General features: G+C 36.6%; 1 protein-coding gene and 2 long non-coding RNA genes across 3 annotated transcripts in view; 1 reads left to right on the top strand and 2 right to left on the bottom strand.

Annotated features, from left to right (window-relative positions):
* The window catches only part of GRK7 (G protein-coupled receptor kinase 7), a 28,394-nt gene extending 17,888 nt beyond the window's left edge, over positions 1–10,506 (top strand). The window contains exons 3-4 of the mRNA XM_026101693.2: positions 4,633–4,904; positions 9,470–10,506. Coding sequence (XP_025957478.2) covers positions 4,633–4,904; positions 9,470–9,812 — 615 coding nt within the window. The 3' untranslated portion in view covers positions 9,813–10,506. The remainder of the gene's footprint in view (positions 1–4,632; positions 4,905–9,469) is intronic.
* Positions 2,374–2,842, bottom strand: LOC112984106 (uncharacterized). Its single transcript, XR_003259407.2, has 2 exons — positions 2,663–2,842; positions 2,374–2,551 (listed from the first exon to the last, which is right to left on the bottom strand). It is a non-coding gene; the product is annotated as an uncharacterized LOC112984106 (long non-coding RNA).
* On the bottom strand, positions 10,476–21,507 carry LOC135329171 (uncharacterized). The gene is made up of 2 exons (XR_010390504.1): positions 21,090–21,507; positions 10,476–11,096 (listed from the first exon to the last, which is right to left on the bottom strand). It is a non-coding gene; the product is annotated as an uncharacterized LOC135329171 (long non-coding RNA).
* Between the last annotated feature and the right edge of the window lie 704 nt (positions 21,508–22,211).

Raw genomic sequence — 22,211 nt, 5'->3', positions numbered from 1 at the left:
GCTAGTGTTGCACTGACTGCATACCAGAAAGCTGTGTGCCTCTGCAGTGGCATATGGTCTCTGCCTTCTGTGGAAACACTGGGGTAATACAGCATCCTATGGCTCCTTTGTGCTCTCGTTTTTATTGTGTCACGTTATACACCTGCAGGTTGGTGAAGGGGTAATTACACATGTTTAGGTGTCTCTGTAAGATCACTGGAGCAGTCAATGGTGTATGTACAAATGGTCCCTAGTTTTATCAACAATCTTGCAGGAAAGAAGAAAGGAATATGCCTGGTCTTAGTCTCAGGCAAAACTAAGGCACATTCGAGTCATGCAGATTTGGCAGCCAGGGAATTCAGCTTTCTTGGCATGCTTTTGTTTTGCCTCTTTCCATCACAAGAGTAAAATGTATTTATGTAAAATAAGATCTGATGTAAAAAGTGCTATTCACTTAATACACAACTTCTGAATTTATAAACTGAGTTGTGTAAAAACAATTCTACAAGGTCACTACAAATTAACGGTTTAAGAATAATATTTCAGGTGCGAAAAATGGCATTAATCCATACTCAGAGGTTCCATGCTGAGAGATGGTCAGATAATTCTGACTGAATTAAATATTCAATAACAGCCCATGGCAAATAGACTTCTCCTCAAAAACTATGCATTTATCTTTTTTTTTTTTTTTTTTTTGGTGATAACTTTTAATTCCTTTCCTTCCTACCCTATATTCCCTTTTTGTATTTTAATGTAATTTACAGTATCTTTACTCACTCTGACCTGCTGAGAATAACTGAACTGGTTTCTCTGACTTTCCTTTGCTTTGGGAATCAGTGGATATGTTCTCCAACTAATACGCTATTTTTTAGCCACTCAAATCTCATTACTACTAGTGAGAATTTTACAGTTTAAAAAACTTGTTTCAGTAGACTGGGAATATGCATCTCTCTTATCTGCCTAAGTAAACCTCTCCTGAGTCATGGAGGGTTTGTCTTTCGTGTTGCCATGGGATCTCTTTTCTCTGTTGAAAGATGGTCTCATTTTTGACGTATTGTTCTCTGTAATGACTAGTGCAGGGATGATAGATTTTAGCTTCTCTCCAATGCCTTCTACTCCCCAAAGATATAATTAAAGCTTCCCTTGGAAGATGTATGTTCTGTGAGTTCCAGGCGTTGAGTAGTTCTCTTTCCGTTACATTCCTGGATAGGACATTGCATCTCATTACTGCTTTCTTTTTTTGAAGCTGCTGCTTAAATTTTAAATGCTTTAATGACTTTATCATCTTTCTTTCCAATTAAAATATTTTGCCAAATTTCCAGATGGGTAGAAATAGATGGGAAAGTCTAAAATTTAAGTTTTTTTCTTCCTATCTTCAAATTCTTGTTTTGATAAAAATGGCAGAGACATTTATGTGTTTCTTCCCCCTGCTTATCAGATTAAACACTGCTGTTGACTACTTGTGAAGTGAGTTTTTTTCCAATAGAAAATGGCAACATTTAAGTGTTTTTTGAGTGTCAGGGGTTGTAAGATTAAATTTAGATTCCTATTTCTCAGCCTGTTCCTTAATTGCAAATTGTAAGAAAGGTCCAGAACTGAGAGGGATTTCTTTTAAGTTTAGATGTCGTGAAATTTCATGAGAAAAACAGCTCTTCTAAAACTCTGAAGTGGATGGTTTGACATATCAGAAGAAGAATGAATCTTTCAAGACTTCTCTCACATTGAGTTGGATCAGTTCAAAAACAGCTCAAAAAGATTTCCATGCTGCTGATTTAGAATTTAAAATTTAATTTGGGTTCAAACTCTAACTCTACCCACAGTCTTTCACTTAAATCTGAAGGGGAGCGCTTGTTGATCCACCTCTATTTTCTATAAAACTGTTGTCATGCAGCTCTTTTTGGTCTGCATTTATGACCTTGCTCTCTCTCTTCTTGAGAAATGTAAGTACCATGTCAGTGCAGAGTTTTCTGTATGGCGCGACTTGCTGAAGGTTATGTGGGAAATGCATGTGAAATAGATTGAAGTTACTTGGCACCCTTTTCTTTTGAAATGGTTTCTTCTATGAAACCATTTCTTCTATGGAAGAAAGAATGCAAGCGAAAGAGGAGAGGCTTTCCTGGCGGGAACTGCCCTGAGACACGGCCGTGATCACAGACTGCCGTTCTGACTTTCCCATGTCAGAGTTATCCAGCATGATTCACTGTATGATGAGGCTAAATTGCAGCAAAGTAGTGTCTTATCATGAAGTGCATACTGTGCTGTCAGGATACATTTTGATATGACTCATCAGTTTTTCAAGATATTAGTGCCCTAAATTAGCTTCATCTTCTGCCTCAGTAAAACTAAGAATGTTTATTGCTTCCCAGAAGAAAAAAAAGAGACAAAGAGAAAATATTCCAGAAGCCTTTTTAGTGTCTATGTTCACTAATCCAGAAGGAGCTCTGTATTCATCCTTTTGTACCAGACTATCTCTGCTGCTTTCAACCTCTCCTCTCTCTTCTCGGTTTCAGGATCTTCTGCGGCCAGACGGATCTGAGTTCAGAGGTCCACATTTGAACACTTGTCTCCCTTTCTGAATGGACAAGTAATCATAATAAAAAGTTAATACTGTCAGGCTATCCCTGATATCCCTGAGTTAAATAGTAACTTCTCAGCTAAATTCAGTGCAGACAGTACAAATTACCTGAGGAATGGTGTCAGCTGCTGTCGTGCCCTGTGTGGCTTCCCTGCACGGAGGCGCTTCTGTGGGTTCGGTGAGGGAGGAGAGAGTTCACTTCAAACCTTGCTTTGGTTGTCCAGCTGGCTGATATTACTGTTCTTCTCATTTCATTTATTTTGCAGCCAAATGGATAGCTTGGCTCTATATCCCTACAAGTGAAAAATTACAAAAAGAAAAAAAAAGTGGATTTAATTTTCTGCCTGTCTTTTACAAACAGATATTTAGGCTTACATTGTAACTGATGTTAACATCTTGCCTTGTGCACCCATTGTTTACAGTAGAGTATATGGCATGAGCTGAAGTTTATAGGAAGACCTGACTCTGAAATATTGTGCCTGAAGTTGCAAGTTATATGAGTTACCCCAACCCATAAACTAAAAATCATCTGTTGAGCTATGCTTTTTACAAATATAATTTCCCCATATAAGCTCTGTTTTTAGTTACCCTTTTCTACCTCTGTTTTCCTTCAAAGCAAATCTCTTAGCCACTAATTGTGTTCTGGTAGCAGTAGTGATGACCATCTTGAATAAATTTTGGGATTTTGCAGAAACATCCTGTTTTCCTTGAGAATAGTAATACTAGTAATTCATCAGTTCCAAAATTTCAGGAGGGTATAGAAGAGGTTCAAGTAACTTCTGACATAGTTAGCTAAATCTGTTAGCTAAATCTGGTAAATATATAAGATAGGATAAAATACAGTATCAGATATGGCAGGAAGTATTGGGTCAGCTGAGGAAAGGTGTTGACTGAAATCTCACTCCATCAGTAATGTAACAGTGCAACAAAAAATGTGTAAAGAGGTTGAACTCCTCTCTTTCCTCCCAGATAAATCAGTTTACTAGAGAGGCAACAGAAGCTATCTTGGATACTGTGTAGTCTGTCCTCCAGCTGAGAATGGTCCAGGCCTTGTCTTGGGAGGAAACAAATTCTCCTCTCTGAAAACGGTCTGCTCTCCTTCTAGAGAGAGTCACTTTGTCCTATATTTAATATTATTTGCTATTCAGAGAGCTTTGTGCTAGGTAAGAAATGTGAACTCTCTCGTTCTTTCACCTGATTGCATGTGCAAGATGGTACTGTGAAGTTCTCTTGCTTAAGGGAGTTATAAGGTGACAAGAGGGTACATATCTGCACTCTTTCAGGTTTCTTTTTGAAATGCAAAAAAGATCTTAAATATAATTTGTTGTTTTATGAACACTAAAATATAAGGATATTTTAAAAAATTTGTTTAGAAGACTGAGAGCTGTAGGCAAAGAGCTTGCTTTGCTTTTAACTATTGTTGTGAAGAAATAAACAATTTACTAATTATGATTTTCACTGGTTTACTTCCTTACAATGGTTTTAAAGAGTTTTCCTTGGCCCTTGATGGTAATAGTTCCTTCCAGAAACCAGCAGGGAGTGCGGGTGAGAACTTCCTAATGCGGCTCAGCTACCAGCATGATGAGAACTTTCTCCATTGGCAGCAAAACCCTCTGTTGGACCAGAGTTCTAACCCGCTGAAGGGGGAGGGAGTGGGTGGTTGTGTGTCTAGTTTTTGTCTTTTTTTTTTTTTAACTGTTCTTTTTTCAAAGTGATTACCAGTTGTGTTAAAAGACAAAACTAACAATGCTATCTTTAACATGAAGGAAAAATTCTAATGTGAAAGAAGAAGAGAAAGATAAATTTAAAAATAAATAATTTTTAGGCAGAAGTTGCCCAGACAGTTCACCTTTGAAGAGCATATTTAAAACAGTTTTTCCGTATGTTGTTTAAAGACAGAAATAGTCCGTGTGCTAAAACATATTTCACAGATACACCTGTATGTATGGAGAGTTCCTAGATATAAAATATATCAATTGCATTAGTAATACTTTTGATGAATTGTAAACTAGTCTGTTTAATTGTATGCATTTCATTATTAACTTTGCATAGTAAATCTGTTTGTATGTTTGCAATAGGCTGGGACAAATGGTTATATGGCTCCTGAAATCCTGAAGGAAGAAAATTATGGCTATCCTGTGGACTGGTTTGCTATGGGATGTAGTATTTATGAGATGGTTGCTGGGCGGACACCATTCAAGGATTTCAAAGAAAAGGTCGGTAAGGATGAGGTTAAAAGAAGAACTCTGGAAGATGAGGTGAAATTCGAACATGCCAACTTCACAGAGGAAGTGAAAGATATTTGCCGACTGTTTTTGGCTAAGAAAGCGGAGCACCGTTTAGGAAGCAGGTATGCCTTACTTCCCAAACTCAGTAAAAGCCAGATTAATACTGCAATAGTTGTTTTAAAAATAAGGAGGTTAGATCTTGACTTTCTACATAGTACTGAGTCTTCTTTCACTTCCAGGAAGAGAGAGGTGGGAGTTTTTTGAGATCATAGAGAAATAAGAAATGGTTGTTGGAATACTGCGATTGTCCATCCTCAGCCCAGAACATTCATAGGAGTTCTCTTGGAGTTCTGTGGGGTTAGACTCTGTGCCTTCTGGGAGAAGGGCGCAGCCCATGTCTCTTGCCTTCTGTTTCCTACGGGTAAAGGATATCCAAGTAGATACCTGCACCTTGGCTAATGCTGACTGAATGCAGAGTGCATGGTCTTTGGCTGGATCACTTACTAGCTGGAGTGGTGCTGGCAGAAATTCAGATCTGCAATATGAATTTTCTACTCTGCAGATACCTAACTTCCAGGGCTGCGTCACTGGCTTCTCACTGAAGAGACCTTAACCCCTCCCGTTTGATAAAGTGCTTTGAAAAAATCTTGTAGAGGTTCCTGGTTTTCCTGACTCATCCCAGGGAGGAAAGGGGAGAAACAAAGAATATTGGACACAAGTTCTTATGAAGTAAAACCTTTTTTGGGACATCAGTGGTGATTTTGGGTTGGTGAAGACTGGATATGTCCCTTACTTAGCAATTTCAAATAACTGTTAAATAATAAGAAAATTAGAAAGCTAAATATTGCAATATTTCATTTGTAATATCTCTGATCCAGCTGACATACATGCTTCATTTAATACATTTCTAATGAGAGAAATTGAACATCTACTTTTGCAATGTGGACAAAATATAAAAAATATAACCAAAATATAATAAATGAATAGGAAATTGGTAGTAACTGCCTTTAGAGTGCACCATCATTTTAATCATATATGAATATAAGTATATGTTTCAGATGCTTTTCCAATCTAAAGGTGGAATAGGCACAGGGACTTAGCAGAAATGCACAGATAATCTTCTAAATTTTCATTGCATGACAACATGGAACAGTCTTGCAAAATGTTAGCCATGCACTTGCCTGATTAAGCAATTTTAATTAGAGGTAATATACCATTAATATCCATATTCTCATTATCTTAGTGCTAAATGCAGACAACTAGTTTTTGTTCCTGATGAATTTTCCCAACAATTCTGCAAGACTACAAAAAAAATTTTTTTTGAATAGCAGATAGACTATGTTTGATACCCAATATATATTATTTTTAATACATTTTAAAAACCTATTTGAAAATAAATTTAATCCGGAAACACTTAGAGCATTCTACCTTACAACTCAACATGCTTTACAAACATTTCATATTACAGCATTTTGTGAAATAAACAGACCTTAGAGTTGGGGAAATTGAAGTTCAGAGGTTTTAAGTGACTTGCTCAGGTTCACTGAGTTAGTCTGAAGCAAAACCAGCAGTAGACTGTTCACTTGCTATGACTGGAGTTCCTTTGTCAGGCTACAGTCCTTCTGTCTATTTAGTGTTATATTGTTTCTCAGTAATGGGAGAGGTGTACACAGAAGGGTAATTGCACAGATACTTTCAATTTTCTGCTGTTTAAGATATTCTAAAATACCCTTCCTCTGTACTTGTTGATTTTTATGTCTGGTGACATTTTGGGAGAAACCAAAAAATGAGTAAGAATCTCATCTCTCTTCACTAAAATTTCACCCATCCCACAAGCAGAACTACAGCTAGAACAACTATAGTGTAAGCAATCTGAAGCTAGCATGGGGGAAAACAGGGTATGTGTTATTGATAAACTATAATGCAAGGAATATAGTCCTGCCCTCTGATTCACACTGTTTCTGAGAGAAAGATTATAGTGGAGTTTATAACGAGCACGTCCTGTTTCTTGCCCTTATGTGCAGTACTTAGAAAAGGGAGAAGGTTGCATACGACGCCTGGGCGTGATACAGAATAAAAGCCTGTATGTACCTCTTAAACAGGGAGATACTATTCCGGACAGCTCATCCTTTTGTAAAGATTAGCACTGTAATTCTACTAAGGACAGCAAGACCTTGTGTTATCTATATAAGTGCCTGTTGCATAAGTTAAAGCTGCTCAAGGACAGCTTTAATTTGTGCACTTGACCTTTTAAAAAACTCCACATTTCGTATTCAAGACTCAATGTCATTAACTAATTCAGGAAAGATTTAACCCTTTTTTCTCCACTCCAAAACAACACACAGTTTTTTGGGATTGCACATATTTGTCCCACACCTTCCCTACTGTACAGTGAAATTGTTTATGGAGGAATATAAACTTGGCAGAATTTAGACAAGTTCATTTGCTCTTTCTAGTAAAGCTACATAAATACAAAATTCACACAGGAAGAGCTCATGTGCCTCTCCAGCTAGTTGGAAGGTGCCTCAGTTGGTTCCAGCAGATGGCGTTCCTGTAGCTTTATGTTTTTAAACTTTTTCTATTTCTGGTGGTGTCGGAAAATACATCGGTAGGAGAAACACTGCAGCAATCCATTCTGGAGCCTTCACCAACTTCTAGTGCAATTTGTGTAAGTGCATCTGCCCCGTAGGACTGTCGTCACTACTAGCCCAGTAGCGTAACACGAGTTCTTTGATTTGAACAGCAACTCTAATGGACTTCAAGCTAACAGTGAATGTAAATAAATCAGATCAGGCTTGACAGCTGCACGAGTAAATTTGCTTGTCAGTCACTAGTTAAGTTATAAGTTGATCGTGCAAGACCATATATGTAGAGGTCATGATCTCTGTTGGCTTAATCTATGCTTTTGTAATTGTGTTCCTCACTGTGATGGCACTTTTGAGTTGAAGAGGTCATTTCTGTGTTGCCCTGTTTGTCCTGGTGGCAGCATCTATCATTCTTCAGGCTGTGGGTTCGTATCCTGATCATGGTGGCGTACAGCAGTCAGGGACCTGCTCAGAGGAACCAGGCAGCAGAGGCACAAAACAGCAATTTTCTAAGGAGGGAGCTAAAGATGTCAACTGGTAGTATCATCTCAGCTGTGCCTGGTTAGTGCAGGGTGCAGGGCAGGCCAGAACCATGACAGGGTAGTGAATGAGGAACTGGCAGTAGTGGCAGCTTGGAGGAGCTGTTCTGTGCTCATGATATAGGTCCTTGAAAAAGGAAGGTTTTCTATAGTCACACAGTTCTAAGACTAATTCTGTACAGTACTTCTACACATTTGCAAAGATGAGTAGCCTTGGAAAAGTTTTGCATTTTATTTTGTCCATAGAACATGCCATGATGTTCTAGAAATATATGAAGGCTTACTCTTTACTAAGTATATGATTTTGTAAGGAAACTGGAAAAGCAAACAGGAACATGTTACCAACTACCATTTACTGAGATCAAAAAAGTAGACAAATCTGTTTTTCCTATGTTACCATTTTCAAGACCCAGCCCACCCATAAACACATAAAAAGGGTGTATGGGTGTAAAAATGCAGTGGTCCTCCCTGCTGCTTCTCCTTCCACTAGAGTTCAAAGCTCAAACTTCACATGCCTTGAGGCTGCAGTTGTGTTACAGGGCAAGACCCAGTTCAAAAGTTAGGATTGTCGGTCTGTATGCTTTAATGAATATACATTTGAGGCTCAGTTTATTCTTATCAGAATATCCTACAGGTCTTACTGTGGGTCTACAATGAAACAATTCACTGTTTTTATTTGAACAAAAGAGGATCCTAATTTTTTCCTTCCTGTGGACTGCAATTATTCTTATCAAAATGTGCTTAAAATATGTATTTACAATGATTTTAGTCTTTTCTGGATTTTATTCTTGGGTTTCAACCATATTAATAAAGGATTATGTTCGTGTCTGTGACTGAGGAACAGTGATCACATTTTTGCTAATGTCATAGTGAATCTCTTGCTTAAAGCCTTTGCCTACTTATAAGAGTAGTTCTTTTGATATGAACTGACTTAGTCAAACCGAGAGTGTTTATTAGAACTACATACTGCAGAATAGTTTTATGATGTAAATGCATAAGTGCTTTGAATTAAGGTAAAACCCACAAATGTCATTTGTCACCAATTTCCTGTTTGAACTGTTTTTCCTCAAGTCCATCCTGAGATGTATTCACCCATTGTACCCCAGTCTAGAATTTACTAGATACTCTTATCCTAGCTAAAATAGAACCAACCAATTGGACGTTCCTTATTGACAGTAAATCCAGTATCCCTACGCACACATAAATACCCATCCTGCTGTATCTTCAGCTCTGGTTAAAACATACCTTTAGATATAGGTATCTCACATGGTGCCCTGCCAGTAGCAGTACTGCGATTCTTGCGTGGCGCCTTGCCCAGACTAATTTACCCTGAGAGGTAGAGTAATGAGTAATGGGATCAGGATGTTTTCTGCTTCACAGCTATGTTTTATTGTGCAATGCAGCATTCTCTGGATATGCATGAGATGTCTGAATGGCATTACATTGCACAATAGATACACAGCCTTATTTTTAAATACCCTAATATATACAACACAAAGAGACACCTCTGTCTACTTGAGAGCAGAACACCATACTGATTAACAATCTTTTGCTTTATTGCAGAAATGAAGACGACGACCCGAGAAAACATAGTTTCTTCAAAACAATAAATTTTCATAGGCTAGAGGCAAACCTCATCGACCCTCCATTTGTGCCAGATCCATCAGTTGTCTATGCCAAAGATCTTGCAGACATTGCTGACTTCTCTGAAGTACGAGGAATTGAGTTCGATGATAAAGATAAGAAGTTCTTCAAAAAGTTTGCAACAGGAGCTGTCTCTATACCCTGGCAGGAAGAAATTATTGAAACAGGACTGTTTGAAGAACTGAATGATCCTAACAGAGTAGATTCCGGGGGATACGCAAATGGAGGTGAAGCTAAGTCAGGAGTTTGTTTGTTGTTGTAAATATCGCATCATTAGCAAAAAGAGTAGAAACCACCCCAGAACTTTCCATATTTTTACACTGTTTCAGAAGCTCAGTTTGTCTGTTAAGAAGAAACAATCAGTGTAATATGACATCGACTGGGTATGTAGGACCACAAGCTGTATAGACTGTATTATTTTCCTTTGTCTTAGCAAAGGAAATGATATTTTTGTTTTATTGGAAACTTATCAAAATGAAGAGCCATATGTCTCTAAGAAACTTAGAATGATAGAAATTCAGAAATACAAAAAGCAGTAATAGCATGAAGAGGGAACCCCTTTTGAAAATGACTGACTCTACCATTTTGAATACAATCATTTCTTGGTTTTCTTTCTATTTTCTTGTTATTTCTACTAATGTTCTGTCTTTGTTCTACAGTTTCCGGCAACATTTTTTTTAATTTTTAAGCAATATTCTCAGTCAGACAATGGACCTCATATTTTACATCAAACTTGGAATCTTATTGGTCAGCCACTCTGTCTGTTATTTTCTTAATTTCTATTAGGTTTTTGGAGAGTTAGATCGTAATATGTCCAAATTGTCATAAAATGTAAAAGGCTTTACAAATCACTAGGAAATAGGACTGACAGGATCCAGTTCTTTTCAAAGTTGACTTTAATAGAGTGAAGATAAGATTGCACCAATTTAATTGAATAAAGCATTTATTTATTATTATTAAGCGTATTTTTTAAGTGATAACACCATACACAAAGAATATGTGTTTCTATATGAATACAAATTCTTTTTGACAATGGATTTCAACCTTTTATCACATTTGCTGATAATGTATCTGTATTTTGTGATTAGTTTAGTTTAAGTTAAACTGGAAATAGACCAAAATAGCTTGAAACTGTTTTTTTTACAAGAAATGCATTTTAATGTAATAAAAATGTTAATTCAGTAGCCACAAATATTAAATGCATTATACTATTAAGTGCTGTAATGGTGGAAAGGCTATGTATGTAAATTAACACTTTAATCCTCAGATATTCATCAAGTCTTACACAAACTTTGATATATTTGTTTGATTTTTCAAGTTTTTGGCAACGTAACTTGAATTAATCAGAAAAATTTCTGCCTTGTTATTGTTGTAGTACTTAATCCTAAGATGTATCCTACTGATTATCTCTGTCAAGAAGAAAATAGATGGTAGTAGTTCTGGATGCTGGTTACTCTCATGTACCTTTTGTAATTTCCATTGGCTGAAGTGGAAGTCGAAAGTGCTCTGTTTCTTGGCGTCCTGGAGGCTGCCAACACTGTGTCCCCTGTTTTTCGTAGAGAAAACTTCCAATGAACTCAAAGAAATCATTTATATAGACACCAGGGTTGAATTTCTACACTTGTTTTACAAGAGGAACAGCAAAAGATAACATTGTCATCTACAGTCACATTTATCATGTACAACATATAGCTTTAGTGATCATTGATAATCTAATAGCTCATTCCAAATGTTGCAGTAGCTAAACAGTCCTTAATTTTAAATATTTTTAGTTGATTTAGTCACAACTGAATAATACATTGTATTGTTCTTCATTTTTTATAAAGATAACTAAGCAAAAAAAAACTGTTCCTTTTTTCCTTTTAAATTTGCTTCTCCAGTTCTTTATATACTTAATTTTCAAGTGAAAAATCATGAAAAAGTGTTACTTAGGATTACTGTGCAGTTCTGTTCATGAATTGTTATAAGCATATAATTGTGTGCATTTTGAGGGGAGACTTTTTATCGAATAGTTTTAAACAATATAGGTTAAGCTATGGCTTCGGCTTTTAATATGTTGAGAAGGATGATCCTAAAAGATTGTGAAAAGCAGAGGAGGTTGAGAGGAAAGGTAGTCATGTGGTTTCAGGATTTTAGTTTTGTGATTTTAGGTGATTTAGGAAAGTGGTTCCACTGTTGACATCCAGTGATCATATTTCTCTCTGCTTCCATCTGCAGAAACTCTCACAGAGTGGTATTAGGCTAATATATTTAATAGTTTCAGAATCCCAGATTATTACATGTGCATGTCAGCAAAAAAATTATTTAGAGCAGATAGAGGCCCATTAGAGCTGGCGGCATTGAACTTTTGTCCTAAATTGATGCACTTTTCAAATCCACAGAAATGCCATTTCACAAATCCTCCAGAGCCATAAAGCAGGACTCTGAAATGGCTATATGTTTTCTAGCACATAACTAATTTTTTGGTATACATATGTTCCCACGTGGAAAGAAGTTATATATAGACAGAACCAGCATTTTTTGCCATGTTAAAATCATATATCCCCTATAATACCAGGTATTGCAAGTCTGGGTTTTTCAAAATGTATTGCAATACTGAGATGTGAGCATAATGAGATCTCATATGTGCATAAAATTAGGTTATTTAATTTTAGAAACGTTATAATGTCAATAAACCCCAGTAAGATGTATATCAGTGATCTATTGTGAGCTATTAAGTGTTCCATGAATCATTCAAAGCAGCACACCAGTAGTCTGATTCTGATAATGCGCAGTCTGGCACAGTGTATTACAGAGGAAAAAAATGTGTTAATTTGACATTATTGGTTTTAATTTTCTAAAATTCTCTGTTTCAGAGACACGGACAACTTGTATTTCTACTGTGAATTTCTACAGGGAGAGCAGAGCAAAAGTTACAGATGTATTTCTGTTAGCATTGTTGGTGCATTTTTTAAAAATTAATTTCACCTTCTTTTAAGGAATCTGTGAAACGCTCAGGTCTTTTCGTCTTCTGCCACTGTCAAGTTCCTTGTTACACTTTTTTTAACATCTTGCCTCACCTTAAAGAAACAAAGCCAAGAATCCTAAAAGGTTTATGCCTGTGGTGAATTGTCCTGTTGAATCCAATGACACTATTCACGTGAGTAAAATTAAATGCATGTGTAAGTATGCAAGATCAGGGCCTAATTCGAAAGTGTTGATGAATTCACTGGATGTTTATAATAGCAAATGAGGGATGAAGTTGTGGGAGGAGAATAATCTTGTGGTTGTGGGATACTTAAGTGCTTGTGGCAAAAGAAAATTATGTCACTTGAAACGGCTCTTTCTTCCTTTTAGCTGCTTTGCTCTGTCCCCCTTTGCCAGCTTTGTGGCACCTCACTTGCCTACCTCTTTTTAAAGGCAGATAAGATGCATTCAAGTGTTAATCTAATCTAAAAAAATAAATTGTGAACTCTATTGCATTAAATGCCATCTGTGAAAGGCTGCAGAGTACCCTGGCCACCCTGCAGTGATTGTCCTTACAGTGCTTTATAGGGAAAATGGTGCTGTGTTTCCTGCCCTGTGTTACTTAGTATTGATATTAGAAGTACTTGACTGTGTTAATGGAAGTAGGCTGAAATGCAAGACTCTTAATGACTTGAAATCGCTTCTTGTAAGAACATCATTTAAAGTACTTTAGCCAACATTCAAGGAAGACTGCTGGCACAGAGAGAAAAGCTTTCCTTTGTTTCTCAAGTCTAAATTTTCTTTGACACCCTCCCCATTACCTTTACCTTTAGTCCACTGATCTCATTGAGCACGAAGAAACAAAATGAGTATTAGTTTTAACATAATGAATTCGTTGTCCATAGGGATTATTTACCAGTGGCAGTAAAGCTCTAGCTGTGCACCACCAGGTGTTGCATCATTGCAAAGGCTCAATTAGTCTATAAACACCTTGTGTTCGGCAAGTAGTTCACCTTTCTATTTTAATATGAAATGGATTTAGTAATTTGAACCTGCATGGAATTTCCACGCTGTCTATCAGCATCAGGTATTGGCTTCATATAAAGTCAAGAGCCTCTTAGCAAATCTAATTCTTGAGATAGTTATTTCTTTAACCATAAACAAATGTCCGTGCGGAAAGCAAAATGGAACTTAGATGAGATATCCAAATAGAGCAGGTGCATGTAATTATGCAGTATAGCCATAAATGTTGCATGGTTTTATATAGTTTTAATATCAACATTGTTTTTTAGAAATAAAAAGTTCTTAATACTGTATTATTGCTGCTTTCACTGCTTTTAATGAAATATATAAAATATTCCTGATCTTAATATTCATATATAAGATGAACGCAAATAAGCTCATCTCATTTACCTTAAAAATATAAATACCTTCTTTTATGCTCTAATTTTTTGTGCAATTTATCATTAGATTTTTAATGTAAATATATTTAAATTCCTTGTATCTATCTATGCAGTATACAATTGTAAAAATTAATTTTAATTATGCACAGTAGCTTTTCCCTAAAATAGGATTTAAATTAAGTGTTAAGATGTCAGCAACTATGGCTCATATCACCACAGAATTGCTTGAAATCCTACAACTTTGGTGGGTTTTGCTAGAAGAAAAGCATACTTTTTTCAAGTGACAAACATCAGTTTTGAAATCTGTGGATATCAGAAATTACTGGCTTTTTATATTAGAAATAGACCTATAATGTATAATGTTAGGGGTAATGGCCACCTGTGATCATTTCTGCTTAGGGAGTACATTTGAAACAATGCATATGATAGCCTTCGGGAGCTTCCTAGACATATCAAAGAATGTGTGGACATCAACTGAAACAAACTCAGTTAAACATATTTTTTTTATATAATTAGGCTTTGCATTATTGCAGCAAATAGTTCTAGATTTAGTATCTCATTTAAAAATAGACAAAAAGATGAATGTTTCTTGGGAAATCGTTGTTTGGTATTTCTCTGACTTTTTTTATATAACTGCCTGAACCTGAGCAGAGCTAATAAAAAGCTCTTACTGGTTAGCCCTTGGCACCTGCAGGAGTGTAAATAAACACTGTACACGTGGGAGCGGAAGTCTGTTAGGCATCTCTGGCCTGGGAAGGATGAAGAGCAGGAACGCAGAGGGTGTCACAGCGTCTCTTGCAATGCAAATACCCGCATCCATGGGAAGAGTGCACGCAGCTGGTGACAAGTGGATGTAGAACCGTTCACACCATTCCCTCGAGGTCGTTTCCTTTATGTGAAACGGTATATTGTTCTTGCATTTATCTCCACATCTGTATCCTCTCCTCGCACTGTCAGAAGGCTGACAAAGTTCTGAATGAAGCCACTTTACCATTCAGGGGAACTTAATGTTAATTCTGTAGCTTTGGCAGACAAAAGGTGTCAAAAAGAATAGCTGTCAGCACCAATTACCTTACTGCAAATGGTGAAAGGCTTTGGGGAAAAAAAAAAAGGCATGGGAAAAACCATGAATCTCTTTGAAAGGGCTTCTGAGTATATTAGTTCTGTTCCTTTTCCTCTGACCACTTTGGGGCAACTGCAGTGGTTAATTCTTCCCTTCTCCCCTGACCAAGCAAGCACAATCAATTTAACACAATTAGTTATTTTGTCCTATGTAGGCTCTTTATCCATGCTGATATGGATATGATGATCCGAGCATTGTTAGTAGGCCAATTTATTGTAGGTGTTTTGTTTTCTGATTACACCAACATAGTGCTATTACAATGTTTGGTAGAAGGGCTTATGGAGAATGAAGGTTTTCATATTTCTTCAGTACATGAGCATTACTTTAAGCTAAACATAACTAATTTTAACGTATATTTTATCAGATTTCTTTCTTAGCAAACCTGCATGTTGGCCTATGTGATTCGTTCAAGTTGTTCTGACGGTTGCATTTTACAGAGTGGAAAGATACAGCAAGGCTGAATCACACACTGAATGCACATCCTGATGATGGGAGTTCCTCATGGTGAATGTTACTGTGATTCATGTTTTTATAAAGAATGTCAAAGGGATGACCATGGATATATCAGATGTCATAACTTGTAGCTCATTTAACAATAGTGGAGTAACAGTTTAAAAAAACAGCTATTGAAAAGGAACGTTCAGTTATGTTTGCTTTGCAAGACTGCACTCAAACGTGACATAGGATGTGCTAGACATGTCTCGTGACTCTTGAATCACTGGGGTAAAAGGTCTACTGCAAGTAACAACAAATTCGTTGTTAAACAATCCTGTCAGCAACCACTCCTACAGAAGTATGTAACAGTCTGACTAGACACCTTATGAACAATCATGAAAGCTTTCTTTTCACTACATTGGCAGCCTGCAGCATTTAGTTGCATGTCAGTCTATGGAGCTGCACTGGTATAACTACAGAGATAAATTGTTCCAATATCCCGGACCTCTAAGGAAGAGGCAGAGCAGAGCGTCTCAGCATAGTGGTTGCTTTGGGGGCTCGAGCCTGCTTCTGATGTCATCAGGGTACGAGTCAGAAGTGGCTTCAGTGATAGGAAAGTGGGGAGAAAGAAGATGGAGAAAAAGTTGGGTTGCATGATGCATTGAGTTGGTTCAGTCAAACTGTTAAGGAACTGCTTGGCTAGATCAGATGACGGTAGAGCTTTACCTTGATAGAAAGGGAAAGAAATGATCAGAGTGGAACCGGTGAGGTAATGTCTGCCACAAACCAAATAGGGAGGCCACTAAAGCTTGTGCCCTTCCTTGTATGAAAGAATTCAACTCATAAGTTTGGATGATTCTGTCATTTTCAGTAATAGTGGTAACATCGTGATCATCATGAAGCACCACCAGCACCAATCATAGATTCAACCTGTCTTTTTTTAAAAAGCTCAAGATGCCTGAATTACAAGTCAGAAAGAATTTTGCTTCTCTTTGCAAAGCATAATATCAACAGGATATTATGAACAACAGGAGGAAACAGTCTGCTGAGCTCATAAAGACATTTGACAGAATAGTAAACTCAAATACGGTGTTTGTAAGTCTGTTTTATTCTATCCTAGTTACACAAGAATCATATATGAAGCTGGTTTGAAAACAGTCTTTAGGGGAAGAAACTTACTCTGATTAATACAGGAATTTTTTCTTTTTGTTCTTTTCAAGGTATCTGTTTCCTCCCTCCCTCCAGACTGACTTGTATACCATTCCTCCTAGGACTGATATATTAGTGCATTTCTAGGGACAGACGAGAGACCATTTTTGACCACAAAACCATGGCTGAGTTAGTAAAAACAGCTGCCTTGAAAATGTAATGAGAGATCACAATTAACTTTTAGGACTGGTGGCCAACAAGGAGGAAAATATGAAAACAGGATATATTGAAATTTAGGTCATAGTTTAAGGAATATATTTTAAAACAACAGAAAAGAGGGGCTGGTTTTAACTCAGATCAGTTCCTTAGTACACTTTAGTGCACAGGTCTGCAAATAAATTATATCAGTGGTGCAGACTATTTAAATCAGCATCTTCATGGAAAGAAATATTCATCCTGATATTAACTAAGGTTCGAGGAAACTAGTTTAAGTACCCTGCTGCCCAAAGTGAAGGCAAGGACTTAATTCTGGATATTTGATTAAAGCAGGTTGGCTGTGCTGCCAGCACCAAACACAACTATATAAACTTCTGCTTTCCCACACTAACATACTGAAAGTGAGAAATGATGGTGCTGAAATCTGAGACCCAGCATCAAACTAATGGAGCTTTCAGGCCACACTTGCATTAAAAAAAAAAAAAAAATGTACAAGGCCTAGCATTAGAAAGGGTGACCTTCCTGAGAGGCTGTGAAAAGGTTCCTTAAAGATTTACATAGATACTATATTTACATTGTATTTACATAGATGCAGATACTCAGATCTGTTTTTGTTTAATACACACTACAAGCAACAATATTCTCATCACTCCTTTTAAGAATTTTGTATTCTTAAGAAGTTTTAATGTTTAAAAAAATAAAAATGTAAATCTAGACAGTTCTGAATTATTTTCTATAACTGTACAGCTACCTCTGCATCTGCACTACAGAAGCAGTTGTGCATCTATAGATTTACAGCTGCATCTTTTTATCCTATTTGGAGCAAGAAATTAGAAAACCTGCTCTGTAGGAAATGGCAAAGAAAAGACACTTTACATGCTTCTCAAAATAATCCCTAAATTGTCTAATACCACCTGAGAACAAGTAGTTCATGATGCTTTCCTCTCAGCATAGCAGTTCCCTCAATAAGAGTTCTTCTCTATTAAATTAAGCAATGGACGACTATTCAAATAGCATTTTTCCCAAATTTCACCAGCAGATTTTTCTTATTTCTGTGGTGAACATTTTTTTTCACTCCCCATCTTTCTCTATCGGTACTGAATCAAAATATTATATTCTTTTTACGTGATTGGAAATGTGGTGACAGAAAGATGCTAGGTGAAAGACCACTAACTCATGAATTAAAGCTGATCCAGGGCCTACTGACTGTGAGAACTAAAACTGAGTATGTACTCTTATAAATTCAGTCTTACTTCAGACTCCTTTTTCACCAGTTCTAGGCAGGGGAAGGAATAAAGAAATGGATAACCTGTTCAGAATTTTCCATGTGCCTTTTACAGAGAATAGTGGATCAAGTGTTTTAAACAAAGAAAGGAAGGAAACTTTGATTTCTTGCCAACAGATTGAAACCTCTTGATCTCTTACCAAGCTAGTTTATCTTGCTGCCAACAAACAGTTTCCTCACCTTAAACAGCTCCTTTCCATCTGGTAAGCTAACAGCAGTGGGGAAACAGGCAGTACAGAATGGCAACGCTAAGAATTGGCTCAATTTAATGTGTGGACTGATGCACTTTCAAATTTAAATATAGACCAGAAAATGCACAGAGTTCCAGGTCTTGGGTGCTCCCAGATGGCTCATAACAAAACTCTAACTTTTTTTCTCTTAAATAGATGAAAGTCGCTGTTTTTGTGAATGTTGATCTCCTACTGCACAAAAGGCATTTAACTGCCTTTGCTATTGAATAGGATCTGACCCTGATTTTCAGGATTTCATGTGTTCTATTCCTTTAAAAAAATGTTATGAGATTTACTGAATATAAGAAATTCAACTCCTCTGAAGTGGTTGTTTGAAAAAGAAAAGTTAGCTATATTGAATGTATCTGTGCTGAAACTTGGCCTTCCCCAGTAATTGCTCATTTAGCTATGATACAGTTTACACTGTATCCACAGTGTTTATGTTACTGATTTCAGAGCAATCTCTAAGTAGATGTGAACTATAAATCAAAGGTATATCAAATTCATAGATTTTTTTATCTTTTTTCAGTGAGAATGAGATGACAGAGATGTTTGACAAAGTCTGAACTCAAAGGAAGACTTGCCATGGATTGCAGTAACATGAGATTTTTAGCCTTTATTATGCTAATAAGCAAGAGAGCAGACATATGTGATTAAACTATCTTCTGAGTAGCAGAAGAGCATAAATCCAATGCACTCCTTGCATCATTTGTCTCCAATCATATACATGCAAGACTAATTAACTGAGGCATTAATCAGCTACAGGTATGTAGTCCTTAGTTTAGAACTAAATAAGTAGGCAGATTTTTTAATATGAGAATTATAAATTAAAACAATAATGGAAATCATTGCATTTGAGGGGAAGAATTTGTAATTCATGATCTGAATTGGTAAACAGCCTCCAGTTTGTCTACTCTGTCCATGAGTTTCAGGTAGCTCTTCTGTGACCCTTGATTCTTCTGGATAGACAGAGATAACTTGTTTTTATGGGTTCCATGGAAAGCCACAGCTCCAGACTGGAAACTGTTGTTCTGAAATGACCCTGATCTTGACATTATCTCAGAAATAAACATTTTTAAATCAGTTTAAGACAGGATATACAGGGCTGTAAATCTTCATTTTATTCGGGAATGGCAGCAAATGCATTAATTGTGTTTTGTTCCTGTAATCTTCCGGTAAGAAAAAAAAATAGACTCATTCTGTAAAAGCTATTATTTTAAATGAACAATGATCTTTTTTTTTTTTTACAATAGCAAGCAAGGAAATGCTATTTGAGTCTCTTTTTATCAAGTTAGAAATACATTCTAATTTATAGTAAACCAGGTGAACTGTTCTTTTTTGATCTTCATTTATAGCTATCTGTATCATCTGTAGCTATCAGATTGCAATTAATGCTCCTACCAGGACGCTTGATAAATAAGAGAATGAAGAAATAATGTTTCAGACTTTGACATATATCTTTGGGCCATGCAGATGGTATGAAAACAGTGGGACTGTTTAGAATAAATTAATTTATTTTCCAACAATAAATGAATAACACTTATATAGCCTACAATCATAAAGCTAAAGCTAGAGTGGCTAATTTAACCCTGCACTCTTGTGTACTATGTTATCTGCAATTAAGTTTTCTGTATTGCTTTCTAGAGGAATGGTTCAGCTATCAATTTTTGGTTGCTCAACGTACAATTTAAAAACCCATCCATAACACTTTGTATAGTTTTCTGATTTCTAATGAAAATACAGATGTTTTTGTCAACTTAAAGGGCTTTTATTTCATATAAAGAAGCAAAGCAATATGGAGAGAGACTCTTGCACAGCTTGAGAGCACATGTACTCAGTAGAACTCAATAAAAATCTTTTTATTACAAGAGTCTCTATGATCACAGATTCATATCTGTATAATTCTGAGAGCTACCCTAAGGACTGTTTGAAGGCTATTCTGCTGCTGCAAGTTCAGACAACAGGATTTTTATTTACTTTGTGCTTAATAGCACCTTTTTTTGGAGCAGGGAACACTTTTATGACAGAGAAGCTTAGAAAAACTGTTTTTAACTATACAATAAGAAATGTTTTTAGGATTGCACATACACTTATACAAAAGCATAGTCCATGTTTTCTTATTAGAGCAATAGCCATGAGCTGTGAAAAGAATACTTAACATTTCCAGATGCCAAAAGGATTTATTCTGAAATAAATATTCTCCTCCCCACTGTGCCTTACTGGGTGAATCCTTCTACTCAGTTTTGCCTTCCTTTTGAGTAACTTTCAGCTGCCTCCTAATCTGTACATGTTTTACACAAGTCCCCATGTGGTTCCTAGGAAAACATCCTTATTTCTACGTTTAGGTCTGAGTTGTTTCTCTGCTGCAAGCAAACCCTTTTGTTCATCTCAGCCTTCCTGCCTGCAGCAGGCTCCCTGCTGGCCCTGTCACTGCCTGCCCTCCCCACTGTGCCAGCAAGGTTCCTCCAGAAAGCTGTGGGCAGCTCCCCTCTCCTAAGCAGGCTGCAATCAGGATAAGGGAAAAGGTAGTCTACCACACTGCTGCCATCACTATGTAGAATAAAGTATGCAGAATCTACACATAAACCAGAAATATAAAAGAATAAAAGAAATACAATCTTTGTCCCATTGTAATCATCATTAACTCTTCAGTGGTATTTTTCCACGTATATTTTAATTGTAGTGTAAGAAATCTGCCCAAAACATGATTAAAATGGAAAAACAATGATAAAAATAATAAAAGATTACTCACAGCTTTGTAAATAAATGTCATGCAGGAAACTGAAACTGATTGACCAAGATACAAACTTTTGCCGGGTTCATCACTGAGGTTTGCAAACGGGGTTTTGTGTCTTCCCATTACTGAAATGACACTAATGGTAAAACCTGAATCCAGACTGACTTCTGTTAAGTCCAGAAGTTCTTAGATCTGTGTTTGAGAACAGAGTTTAAGAATAATTACTGACTGTTCCTTATACAGGATAAACAATTCACACACCTAAATACTGAGTTTCCAAATATTTTTCTTCCAGTTTATTTCAGGGTATTTATATGTAGATAAGCATATGCAGATAAGGTGGTTTGGGTTTACATATTCCTGGTAGTTTTAATTCTTAATGATTAAGTGAATAGGCACAATTTAATATAAAAATTCAAAACCAAGCCTCACTCTAAGAATGCTTTACAATAGAGAATGCTCCATTTACAAACATGTACTATAGCTGCCCTACTTAGACTTCACTGTGGGTAGTGATATAATTGCTTATTTAGGATACTAACAAAAATCTGCTCTCTTTACGATCCATCTTAACCACTTGAAAATTGCCAAAGGGGAGGGAAACAGGCATAACTGCATTTCATGGCCAGGCTTAAGGCAAATATTTAGTGTTTCCTGGTGTCATATTTATTTGATCATTGCTTTGGGGAAAAGATAATGGATTTGAGAAATCTACTGCATAGCGTACATTGTGTTAAGAACATGAATTCTTTGACTTTTGTCCTCCAAAACAACCTATGCAATACCATTTCCTCTTGAGTGACTACAGTGTTTTAAATGTGATTAACTCAGGTTACAAACTTAGGGGGTTTTGCTGTGTTGCACAGGGCAATACCAGTTATTCCTCTCTAGTATTGGTATTAATAACTTTTTTCTGTGTGTCAAATTTCAGTAATCCAACTTGACAGGAAGCGCAAGGTTAGTCGCTCTACTGCAGCCTTGAAGCTATAACTGTGTTCAATGCAGTGACCAACTATGCTCAGTATGTGGTTAAACACTAAGAATATAGCACTAGGCTTTATAGCACATAGGACATGCAGTTCCTTCATCAGCTTCATAAATCATTCTCCTTGCAGTGAAACTGCACTGCGATTTCTG

This window comes from Dromaius novaehollandiae, chromosome 9 (assembly GCF_036370855.1).
Source record: "Dromaius novaehollandiae isolate bDroNov1 chromosome 9, bDroNov1.hap1, whole genome shotgun sequence".
In the NCBI taxonomy this organism is placed as follows: Eukaryota; Metazoa; Chordata; class Aves; order Casuariiformes; family Dromaiidae; genus Dromaius; species Dromaius novaehollandiae.
The sequence above is the reverse complement of the archived record's forward strand: the minus strand, read 5'-3'. Positions and strand labels throughout refer to the sequence as shown.